Raw genomic sequence first — 12899 nt, 5'->3', positions numbered from 1 at the left:
TCTACTGATGTTTTTTATTTTCATTTGATGTAACACAGGATTGACTTTCCTTTGTGTGCCAACAAGGTACATTTTCACTGACTCAATGTGTTATGCTTTTTTTCCTCAATATAGGTCAAGACTGACTGGAGGTCCAATCTCACATCCTCATCACTGTCAGATCTCATGACAATCCAGCTTTGCTCACCAGATGTCAATGATTTTGATCCCTCTACTGCCATTCACCTGTGGCACAGTGACACTGTCCGTTCCAGAAGACCAGATTATGTTCCAGAGGACCAGGAGGACCAAGATGGCTGTGTTTTGACTGGACTGTCCGATGAAGACTGAAGTCAGTGATACATGTTGTCATGTATGCAATATAGCTGGACAATATAACAATATTATACTCTGTATAGATATCATTTTAGATTGTGTATATGTTTATATGGTGATACAGCATAGGTGTTCCTTCCTGATTTCCTAGCTGTTTGTTATTTGCATTTTATCCACTTAGTCATAATTGCATTATTGATTATTCTTTTTGTATGTTATTTGTGTAAATATTTTGTTAAAGCACAGACAGTCATTCCTGCAATATTATCAAAATATCTGTATTTGGTCAAAACTATTCTTAATTGATTTATCTGTATTGCCCGGCAGCCACTTTTACATGAATTAAAAAAAAAGAACTTTCACTTAAGTCATGTCTTTGAATACTTTGTCCACCACTGGTCAGATATTCATGTTTATTTAGGGCTGTTGCAGTCTGGTTGAGCTAAAATCAGAAACAGTGATTCATATTTTAACATACATTGCTACTAGTATTAGTGCATATACTATTAAAATATTGATTGAGAATCGCATATTAGACCCAAATGACATGTTAAATAATACTGATAGCAATTCACAACACTTAAAAGCAATTTTTATTTGGTTGGCTGGTAAAATATCTGCCTGGCTGGTAAAAAATTTCACTTACCAGCCAGCCTGGCTGGTAAGTGAAAAAGTTAGTTTTGGACCCTGGTCACACGCAAACTCAAGCAGTTTAAGCTGTTTGAGAAGAGGCATGCAACAGGTGCAGGCTATCAACTGTTTAAAGGAGCACCGAGAGCAACGCGTGACAACAGCTACAACAGCCGCAAGTGTGATAGGATTGGCCACTTTGAAATAGTGTGCAAGATTAAGTTTATTCAGACGTTAAAGAACAATACCTGGTGAAGGTGAAGACGAGACCTTTAGGTGGTTCCTTGATTCGTCTGGGGGGAAGTTAAGGGGTTGAAACACAATAGAGAAGACTCATTATACTGGATATGGTTGAGTTTCAGTTACAGTTGTAACAGAAAAAAAAAAAAACTTCCACACAAACAAATGAGTCAGAAACTCGTCAAGTTCCCACAACGTCAAGTCGGACACAGGTGCACTTTTCATTTTTTGAACAAGCATAGTTTGGGAGAGGGCACGCCTCTTTGATAAGAGTTGTGTCATTTCTCACGTGGAAAATTCCACGTGGCAATTCCAACCAACCAGGGCAACATTTTGATATGTTGAGGGGAGTGTCTTGTGTCCACACTTATTCGAGAGCAAATGCCCAGAAAAGCAGACGGAAGTTGTTTACCTGAAACTGCCGCGAGTTTTGAAAGCCAGGTGACTCGTCGCATCTGAAGTTATCACAGGTATTTCTGACGCATGGCAAACGAAGCTGCATGCCTCATCAAAAACAAGCCTATTGACCTTGTTCTGCCAATTTCTGCTACCTATCAGATTCTGCTACCTAGGTGGTTCTGCGCATATGTATGACGACGCTATTGAGTATTGGTGTAAAATACACATTCGGTACCCCTGAAATCTCCAATGAAGACGTTATCATACAGCATCAAAATATGCTCCCCATATTCATGCAGAGTACATGGGGTGAGTAGTGGTGTAAAATAACGTGATTCTGTAGTGGGATCGTTTGATAGAGGCATGTGGTCTACAGATTAAATTCGCTACCAAACACATAAGGTATCACTTTTTGATAGGGTAGAATGATTCAATAGACTCTGATTCTGTATTATGACGTCTTTATTGGAGATTTCAGGGGTACATTATGTGTATTTTACCCCAATACTACATCGCGGATCAATAGTGTTGTCATGCGCAGAACCGCCAGGTAGCAAAATCTGACAAGGGAGCAGATATTGGCAGGAGACAGGCCTGGAGACAGTGTTTCTCTCATTATCGGATTGCAGCGAAAGTCAACCAAGAAGACGGCGATGAAGTAAACGCTCCATTGTATGCGATGGGAAAAAATGCAGAGCCGATATGTTTGGAGACGATGAGGATGATTACTACGATGAGGTAATTAACAAGTTCAACAAGCATTTTGTGCCGAGGCGGAGCACCATCCACGGACATGCGTGTTTCCACAGACGTTCCCAGCTACAGGGGGAGAGTGTAAAGATGTTTCATAAAGATGTTTGCGAGACATCTTTATGAACAGGCTGAATACTGTGACTTTGGAATAGCTAAGGATGAACACATAAGAGATTGCATCGTCATTGGCATACTGGATAGCGAAGTGTCGCAGAAGCTCCAATTAGAATCGGATCTAACACTTGAAAAAGCAATCAGCACGACTCGTCAGTTTGAACTGATTAAAGCGCAAAATGCTGGCGCCTACTCCATGGAACATGAAGTAGGTGCAGTCACACGCAAACTCAAGCAGTTTAAGCCGGTTGAGAAGAGGCATGCAACAGGTGCAGGCTATCAACCGTTTAAAGGAGCACAGAGACCAACGCGTGACAACAGCTGCTCTAGGTGTGTGAGGACGCATGAGCCCAGGGAATGTCCCGCAACAGGGAAACGCTGCCGTAAGTGTGAGAGGATTCGCCACTTTGAAATAGTGTGTAAGACTAAGGCTACGTTTACATGATGACGGTCTGAACAGAAGACGCAAAAGTGGCGTCGCGTCTTACCTTTTTATTCCGCCTTTAGACAAGCGTTTTCGGGAGGAAATCTGCGTGCATACGGTGACGCAAAAGTGTGTGGAATTCGATTGGGTATGCATGTCAGGCGGCTAAACATAATTACAGATCCTTCTCTGTTCAGTAATACTATCTGTACATATCCTGTACATTTCGTGGAAAGACTCCTGTAAGTTTATTAGAGCTGCCAGAGCAGCTTGACGGTCCGACGCATGGAAATAATACAACATGTTTGTTTATTTCCCTGCACTGGTGCTGTATGTGATGTAAACGCGTACGCGACGTGAGCAGATCTGAGCAGAGTTTTGCGCCTTGGCAGTGTAGACGGAAACGCTACGGCCGAGCGTATTCAAGTTTTCCACTCTGGAGGGTGGTTTCAGATTTTTGCGTTTTTAAGCCCCAAAAACACCATCACCGTTTAAACAAAAGGCACTTCCGATAAAATATGTTGTTGTTTTTACCCGCAAGCGTCCTTGTGTAAACGGGGCCTAAGTTTATTCAGACGTTAAAGAACAATACCTGGTGAAGGTGAAGACGAGAGCTTTACATGGTTCCTTGGTTCGTCTGGGGGGAAGTTGAGGGGTTGAAACATAGTAAAGAAGACTCATTATGCTGGATATGGTTGAGAAACATTTACAGTTGTGACAGAAAAAACAGAAACAACTTCCACACAAACAAATGTCTCACCAATGCAGTCGGAATTTATAGCATCCTGCTTCGTATACCATGAGCGACAGGTACAGGTGAAGCTTCCGATGGTGTTGTTGCAGTGGGCATTGGAACCGCAGATGTTTTCCCTGGAGCACTCGTTGATGTCTGTCACACCATCGGGAGGGACCACACACAAGGACATAGAGGAATGTTATTGGCCCACACAAGACGGCAGTATAGATTGCCGAAGTTCCGCCCCTTCCGGTAGACCCCCATAGGAACTATTCGATCGTAAAATATGAATGGGTTTCAATGCTGAGAAAGATAGGACTAGATTATTTTCTAGTCCTAGTCTTTATATGCCCCGGATTACACATATGTTGTTTGTGGATTTAAATGATAATTTTTCATGTCTGACCAAGAGTTTGACCGTTTATTGTGCAATTGTTCAGTTAAAGGCTATAGAGAAAACAGAATATGCGTGTTTCAGATCAAGCATGCGTTGCATTGCTTCGCATAACAATGCATTCTGGGATAAAAATGTTGGAAATGTGATAACTTCCCTATGCGACATGTCATATCAGCCCGCGGCATTGGCCGGTGTTCTGCCAATTCCTGCTACCTATCAGATTATGCTCCCTAGGTGGTTCTGCGCATGCGCATGACCGTTTGTTCGAAAGGAAGCCTTCTCATCTCTCCTTGACCCGATGACGTTTTCCACAAAGGAAAAGAGGGATAAAGGTTAGGAGATTTGACTATTCGTAGAGGGCTCATTTATGACTTCGAGCCAAATATCAAACAGTCAACTCAATAGCATGAGTTCATGAGTTAATGATGGACAACTAGTAAGGTTTCATGACAGATACATTATAGCTTACAATTATCAACATTACCTGATCGATTCTCGCTCATGGTCCAACATCGCAAGCAGTTCTAATAATTGATTCATCTGATTCAGAAAAGAAGCGCAAAGAGGTCCCTGCGGGCATCCATACTTGTAGTTGTTATCAAGTCCAGTCTCCCGAACTATGTTTTTCTGTTTTTTTTCAAGAACTTCTGAGGGGCTTTTCTGAACACTCTTTTTTCGGAAGAAGGGAAGGTTTACGTAAAGACACGTAAGAGCTTCCGAACCTCGAAGCGGTTTGAAGGCGGCATTACACCCAGTGCTTAATTTGTACAGTGGGAGGTCCCGGAACGCAGAGGGGGGGTGGATCCGGAGACGTGCGTTTTAGTATTCTCTGCAAACCGACTCGGACATCGGATGTGACGTCACGCCCACACTTCAAGTTTTTTATTATGTTTCGCTCGGTCGTTGGAGAAAAACATGGACGCCACCCGGAAAGCTGTTCTTGCGGTAGCATTGGCAGAGTACCAGGCGCTCCAAAATAAGTAGGCTATAGGCCAGGGGTCTCCAACCTTTTTTCCACTGAGAGCTACTTAAAAAGAATTGAGTGGCCAAGAGCTACTTGCATCATATCGCTTGTATTTATTTACATCATTTATGACTCAAGCTTCTGTTTGTACACATGTGAAATTGCAATGCCCAATGATTATCAAAAATAATTCCACATCAAAGGTCCAAGAAAACATTTAACTTTTTCATATACATCACTGACAATTCACATTAGGTCCAAGAAAACATTACTACTTTACACTTCTTGTGGGCCACATATACATTACTGAAAATTCAAATCAAGGTCCAAGGAAACATTACACTTTTTCATATAAATCACTGAAAATTCACATCAATGTCAAAGGAAACATTACCATTATACACCTCTTATTATAGGCCACAAAGTTCAATGTCCATTATCACCATCTTACAAGCATCTTATTGTAGACATGGGACATAAGTACACTAACTCCTAACTCTTTTTAAAAGTTAGTGAGATGGCTGGCACTGCATGGAGTCCGCCAAAGAGGTGTATGCTGGAGTGTATGCACTCAGGTTCACTCTAATAAAGTCATTTAAATGTTCATCTGTCAGTCTTGTTCTGAATTTAGATGTAATGACATTCATGTCAGAAAAAGCAGCTTCACAAAGGTATGTCGAACCAAATAAAGCAGAAATTTTAAGTGCTGCTTGGTGAATGTTCTTATAGTTTTCTGGGTCTACAAGGCTCCAGAAATGTTGTGAGTGTTGCTGAGACTTAAGCTGAACATGATTCTGGAGATTTATAACCTCCATCTCCATCTCCTCAGGATTGACAGTGAACAGTTCAGCCATCTTTTCTGAAATCTCTGTGATGTCTACCTCCATAAATGGGTTGGCAATGAATGCCACGCATGGCTCCAGCTTCTCAAAATCCTTGAACCTATCCTCAAACTCCTGGCCCAGCTTTGACATGAGGTCACAATATTTATTGACATCCAAAACAAAGTCAGTCCCCTGCATGGCTATCTAACATCTTAACTACTGTTGGGAAGTGTTGCAGTCTTTTGTTTTTCAGTTGCTGAAGGTAGAATGACAGCTTTGCTTTAAAAGCCTTAACAGCACTGATCATGTCAGAAATTGTTCAGTCTTTACCTTGTAACTGGGTGTTGAGCTGATTGAGTTTCTCTGTCATGTCTGTCAGGAACGCAAGATCAAGCAGCCACTCAGCATCAGACAAAAGTGTAGTGTCCTCCTCTCTTGACTCCATGAAAGCCTTGATTTCATTCAGCAATGAGCAGAAGCGATGCAGTATTTTTCCTCGGCTCAGCCACCTCACCTCAGTGTGGAGGAGAAGATCACCGTATTCAGCAGACAGTTCCTGGAGGAGCAGTTTGAAGCTTGTGTGCTACTTGGCCTTTGCACGAATGGAGTTGATGATCTTAATGACAGGTGTCATGACATGATCAAATCTCATGACTTTGGCGCATATAGCCTGCTGGTGAATGATGCAGTGGTGGTTCACTGTGCAACGCCGGGTCGGCCTTGCACAGTGCAATAAATCCTGAGTGGCGTCCTGTCATAGCTGGTGTGCTGTCTGTTGTAATAGACACCAGCTTTTCAATAGGCACGTTGTTTTCAACGAAGTACTTTTTCACAACGTTGTAAATATCGACTCCTCTGGTTGTGGTTTTTAGAGGAAGCAACATGAAAAAACTCCTCTCTGGTGGAAGCTTCTGGTGAACCTTCAAAAACCATCCGGACAAGCACAGCCATCTGAGCGGTATCAGCCGCATCCACAGACTCGTCACCCTGAATGGAAAACCATTTGCACCTTATCATGTCCCGCTCCAACTGACCCACTGCATCGGCAGAGAGCGCAGACACTCGCCGGGCCACCGTGTTAGCACCAAGCTGTATATCAGCGATAGCGGACATGATTTCAGTCTTACTTTTATGGTCCTTGAATAATGTGTCGGCCACCGCTGTCATTGCTTCCTTCACCATCCCGCCATCGGTGTATGGCTTCTTGTGCTTTGTCAAAATGTGTGCCACTTTGAATGATGCCTCCGTGGCTGCGTTGGCTTTCTTCGTCGGTCCGATGAATAAACATTGCTGTTTTTTAAGGGTTGCTTTAGGGTTCACTTTCTCAGTCCGTTGAGTGCTGCCTGCTGGAAAATCCTGTGCAATGTTACTGTGGACTTGAGTGTGGTGGCGCTCCACGTTACCTCTTTTGCTGACCGAAACACTGCTCCCACATATGAGACAAACACACTTGTCCTTCACGCTAGTAAAGAAGAACTCGCATTCCCACTCCACATGGAAATTGTATGTTTTCTGCTTTTTCTTGACTTGGCCACCTTGGTTTTCCATCTTTGTTGTCTGTCTAAAGTTCTAGCTAATACCACCAAACTCCTCACTTTAGCTTAGTGAGCATACAACGTCACTCAAGACACACTTTGGCTACATTTTCTTTTTATTCGCAGTTGATAGGCCTGTTATTTTTTGAATTGGAGGGGGGAGACCAATGTGACATATATGTGAATGTAAGTGAGATGAGGTGCTTTTACTGTTGTCGGAATATATATTTATTATATATATATATATTTTTTTTTAACAATTCACTCGGTCAACATATCAGGCGAGCTACTGAAAACCTGCCCGAGAGCTACCGGTAGCTCGCGATCGACGTGTTGGAGACCCCTGCTATAGGCCATAGGCAGAGATACGGACGCAGTAAGGTATTGCAGTAATACGAGTGATATTGCCATTTAAACCACCAAAGCGGTCCAAACACAATGAAAACAATTCATACTTCAAGTCACAGTGGGCGCAGCCATCTTGAATTCTTTCTCTGAATCCTTGCTCGGCCTCCTCTGAGTTCATCCGAGCAAGCAAGTTCGCCGTCCGAGGAAAAGAGGTGTGTTCATGCTTGTCGCTAGGCAACGTCCTTGGACCTCCGAGATGGATGGATAATACAACGCATTAGTTCGAGGGTTAGAGGTAATGGAACTAAAACAAAATACACTGCCTACTAGGGTTGTACCGATGGACGATGTCATCACGATGGAGGGCCACCATCGTGATGACACGCCCCCCCCACCCCCATCAGACACACACTAATCCTAGTCCCTTATATAGTTAACCTAAATACTTTGCAGGGATTGCTCTGTAAATTAAATTGAGAATATGACATGAAATTCTTGGGATTTGTTCTGTAAATTAATATATGCATATTATTATTTCATTTTAAACATGTTTTTATTTTTTATTTTTTTTATAAGAGGTACCGGATCTGCCCAAATAAGTACCGGAACACAGGGAGACCAAAATTAAGAGGTGCCGGATCTTGTTCCAGCAGGATCTGGCTCAAATTAACCACTGATAACACCACTCCCTGCGACTGGCGTAGACAAGACCAACAATCTCCCCATCGGCATAACAAACTCTCCACATGCCCCGACTTATAATTGCTTTCACCTCTTTTGATGCTGTTATCCTCCCCTTGGAAAAAAGCGGTGAAGTGGAGCAGAGAGATCGCCATGTCTGTACCAGAGTCCCAAGTACGGGTTGTTACGTATATCATTCGCGTTGAGAGCAGCGAAGAGCTGTAGTTCACAAAGCAGCCTCACACAAAACCTAACAATATCAAACTTCTTTGTGATAAATTGTAGTTTTCTTTGCATGAAAAGTATCTTTAACAACCACAAACAACGTATGTGAAATTCATGGCACAATTCAAACTGGACCAGAAAATAATTTTCATGTCGCAATTGAAATACATGCATCAGAAATTCATTTTGAGGACCCATGTACCCGATATAGAAAGGCAGGACTTCGCCACTCTTTACACAAACACACACACACACCTCCGGAGAATCGGGATTGTAAGCACTGGGTCCTCACGTTGGTCATAATTTGTCCTCACAAGAATGTACTCAAACAGGTACAGCAACGTACCCTTACACAGCTCGATGATTAAGGGGGCCAGATCGTTCAGCTCCATGAACACACACTTGCAGCAGAAACCAAACGTAACGTTGTAGCACTTGGCGTGGTTTCCACAACCCAATATATAGTCACACTCTTCTTTTGTCCCTGTGCACACATATTGAGTCATTAAGTTGGAGGTACTTTTCAGAATCATGACATCAATGGGCAGGTATCTTGCTAATATTTTTCACATTTTACATTTAGTGGGCATTTATTTCCAAAGCGACATACAACCATTCATACACACATTCACACAGTCACACACCGATGGAGGAGTCATCCACACAAGGCAAGCAGTTAGAGTTAGGTGTCTTGTTCAGACACGTATCGACAAGGGAGTCTAAATAGCAACCCTTCAGGTACAAGTCAACCCACTCTCCGTCCTGGGCTAGGCCAATCCCAGAACTATTAAGCTGGGAGTCGCACACCTATGCTACCCATTTAAAACAACAGAGGAAGATGACATAGTTACTGGGGGCATCAAAGGGTCCATGTCGGCAGAAAGAAGAGACACCCTTGAGAATAAACAGTAACTCTGTGGAGGAGAGAGAGAGAGAGAGATAGAGACAGAGAGAGAGAGAGTTAATTTCCAAAACGTTATGCTTCGATTCTATAAGTCAGGCAGCCATGACCCAAGCCACCGAAACAATCTTCAGTGGTCTGACATTTGAGTTGGAGTCTCATTCTTTTACAAAAAAAAAGGATGTTATTTACAGTTTAGAAACATCCATGCACCACTTCCCCCATCTCCCCGTTGATCTTATCCCTCTGCAGGAAGCACACAACCTGCAGAGGGATGGTTCTGTTATTTCTTTCTTTTTTGTGTCATTTGTCACCAGATTGTGTTCCTACTCGATGTCTTCCAGATTTCTACTTGACTTATAAACACTGTTTGTACTCCATCCCAGTGTATTCTAGAACCCTCTCATGCATACCACTGTCTACATTTACTGATAATACCTTTGTGCTCAACAAAACACTGAGTGAGTGGGCAGCAGACGCTGTTTTTAACTGAGTCAGATTGGCTGTGATCACAACTCAATGGGCTACAGTGAGGTCTTTGTTGGCAGTGGGGCAGGGGTTTGCAGACGACCAAACAAAACCTCCATGACTTTTTTGTGCTTCGCTGAGAGGTATAATGTCTGGCCGTGTGGGTCAGCATTGCTCTCTCATCATCTCTAGCTCTCTCAATCTCTACCTCTACCCCCTCTCTCTCTAGGAGATCGGGACAGATTAAAAACTGTACTTATCTCAACCAGACCTCTATGTACCAGAAGTACATAGAGGTGAACTAGAGACTAGAGTATATTGTGTATTTATTTTGTCATATTTGATTCATTTAAATATTGGATACTAAATCATTTTGTAAACATTTTAGGAGCTGTAGATTTTTGAAACTCTGATTTTCCTCATTGCATCATAATTCAATCTATAATCGATATCTTCTCTTGCACATTGTCAAGCAAAGTGTTGTATTTGGTTATGTTCTGCAGAACGCTTCAAATCAGGTAGTGAAATACCCTCTACCCCCTATCACTTGCTCATACACAAGTGTGTATGAGCAAGTGTGTATGACTGTCTCTCTCACTCCCTCTCTCTCTCACCCTTTCATGCTCTCAACACACACACACACACACACACACAAAAGTATGACGCATGTCTAGACTCACCCAGTATAAGGAGGATTTTCCTACAATTAGACGTCATTTTAACATCTAAATAGTTATGAATGAACTGTAGTCGTATTGTATTCCGTCTGTTACTGAATAGAATAGGCCTGTTGTCTTGAGTTCATCCGTAGTCAGACAACCCAGTAAAACCAGTAATCGCCAGTAATCGCCCGGGCATAGAGCAAGTCGAAAGAAAGCTTGAATCTCCTTCAAAAGGGAGATATTGTGTTAAAGTGCAACGCTTAATCCTCCCGGTCCGTCTCCAACAGTTTCCCTGTCACACACTCTCATTCTCAGCCAACCTCACTCAGTGCTCACGTACCCGCCCCTCTTTCGTTCTCCCCCTCTCTCTCTCTCCCCCTCTCTCTCCCACTCTCTCTATCTCTCTCTCTCTTCCTCTGTCTCGCTCTCCCTCTTCAAGTTCACTATTGAGGTGAACTTGAAACAAATACTCCTTGGCACAGAAGTATTGGTAATCTTCTGTGCCAAGCCTTGGCAATAAACAAGTGCAGCCAAAGGGCCTAGGACTAGGTCTGGAGCTGCATGCAGCTGTCTGACCTCCATCCAGGTGTTGTAATGGAAGAGGAAACAGCCCAGCTCGCCATTAGTGAGAGAGCGTCCATGGTAGGGGTCTTTGTAGGCGGGCAGTATCTGGACACCCATGGCCGCTATGTCACTGGTGTTCAGGGCCCTGCCACACGATGGAGAAGGAATGGAGTGTGAACGTGCACAATTATCATAAAAGTGCCATCCGAATGAAAGAATGAAAGAGAGTCATTACTTCTACTATTTCACAATATATTCATAACAAAAACTATTCTTACCTGTACTTGAAGTTAAACCCCTGTCAAACAAAGTACAAATCGCAACAAGTCACAACTCGAAACATGGTAACTAGAAATATTCTGGGTGGGTGCAGGCGTGATGAAATTCAAGTTTATGCTGTGGAAGCCCTTTTGCCACATTACTAAAAGACCTGAGGGGTATTCCATCAAAGTCGCCAACGAAGGCAGCGCTAAGTTGATTAAGACCAGTTAGAAATAAAGCCAACTCCCACTTGAGGCTGAAGCCACTCCATCAACGCAGTTCATCCGCTCCTTGCTCAGGTTAGTTCAAGCCAGGCTAATGTTATCGTGGATTACGCACGCTCATGAGATATGTAACCAGCCCAGAACCGTGAATGTCGAATTATGGATCAAATGTCCGAAAAGGACCGAACGGGATCTTTTCCATCAGCGAACAGAAGCTGCTTGTGGAGGTATATGAGGAGTACAAGCATATAATAATTTTAAAAAAGGGAACACCGTAACCATTAATACGGTCCCTGTATTTATTAACCATTAATAAATACAAGGAGGCCATTTGGCAAAAAATCGCCGATCTGTTGAATGCATAAGTAGTATTAAGCGTAACGTATTTTAATTGAATATTGACCATTGATCCAGAAACAGGGAGATAGTCTTGAGGTCACATGTCGGACTTGCACCCGGTCATTTGGGGTTCAATCCCCACGCAGTGAGTAATTTAGGCAGGATTACTGACATTTCATGCCATTTATTTTCGATTTCTTTGAATATTCTAATTGACTAACTAACAATAGTATTTATTCTAAAGAAGTGGTCTTGCCTGCCTGCCGAGAAACTCACCTGAATGGAATTTATGTGGCTGACAATTTTCCATGCAGCATTGTCTTTGTCATTATGACAAAGGCTTCACTATCAGTAACATTAATATTAACTTTAACCAGAGATGTGGACTCGAGTCACATGACTTGGACTCGAGTCATGATTTTGATGACTTCAGACTCGATTTGACAAAATTACGCATGACTTGCGACTCGACTTAGACTTGACTGCTATTGACTTGAGACTTGACTCTGACTTTGCCTCTTTGACTTGTAATGACTCGACATGTCTTGAGTCGAAAACATTTGTTTTAGATATCTAACCTATTTCCCGCCTAGAGGGCTAGACACCCAAGACGCATTCACTTCCGTGAAGATGAAAAAACAGCGAGAAAAGACAAATCCACACTTCAATAATATCAAAACAAATTTTCGATATCGTTTATACTTTATTCAGAATAACAGTTGTAGTTTCATATCGGCTGCATTTTGAGTTGGTCCCATTGAAGCGGTCTGGCGAGCCTCTGACACTTAAGACATCGTAACTAAATCATTGTTCAACCGTTTACCTTCGTTCAAAAAATGTAACAAATCTACACACTCGTATCTTCAATAATATCTAAACTGAATTTCGATATCAT

At 42.6% G+C, this 12899-nt stretch overlaps 1 protein-coding gene across 5 annotated transcripts in view; it reads right to left on the bottom strand.

Moving 5' to 3' along the window:
* LOC307070770 (adhesion G protein-coupled receptor E5-like) overlaps positions 1-10902 on the bottom strand; it is a 38922-nt gene extending 28020 nt beyond the window's left edge. For all 5 annotated transcript variants that reach the window (XM_079729409.1, XM_079729410.1, XM_079729412.1 and 2 more), the window contains exons 1-6: positions 10635-10902; positions 9437-9499; positions 8932-9069; positions 3636-3764; positions 3468-3512; positions 1194-1238 (exon numbers count right to left, since the gene is read on the bottom strand). In XM_079729409.1, coding sequence (XP_079585535.1) covers positions 1194-1238; positions 3468-3512; positions 3636-3764; positions 8932-9069; positions 9437-9499; positions 10635-10671 — 457 coding nt within the window. In that variant the 5' untranslated portion in view covers positions 10672-10902. The remainder of the gene's footprint in view (positions 1-1193; positions 1239-3467; positions 3513-3635; positions 3765-8931; positions 9070-9436; positions 9500-10634) is intronic.
* Positions 10903-12899: the final 1997 nt, after the last annotated feature.

The sequence above is a fragment of the Pollachius pollachius genome (genome assembly GCF_949987615.1).
Source record: "Pollachius pollachius genome assembly, chromosome: 2".
In the NCBI taxonomy this organism is placed as follows: Eukaryota; Metazoa; Chordata; class Actinopteri; order Gadiformes; family Gadidae; genus Pollachius; species Pollachius pollachius.
The sequence above is the reverse complement of the archived record's forward strand: the minus strand, read 5'-3'. Positions and strand labels throughout refer to the sequence as shown.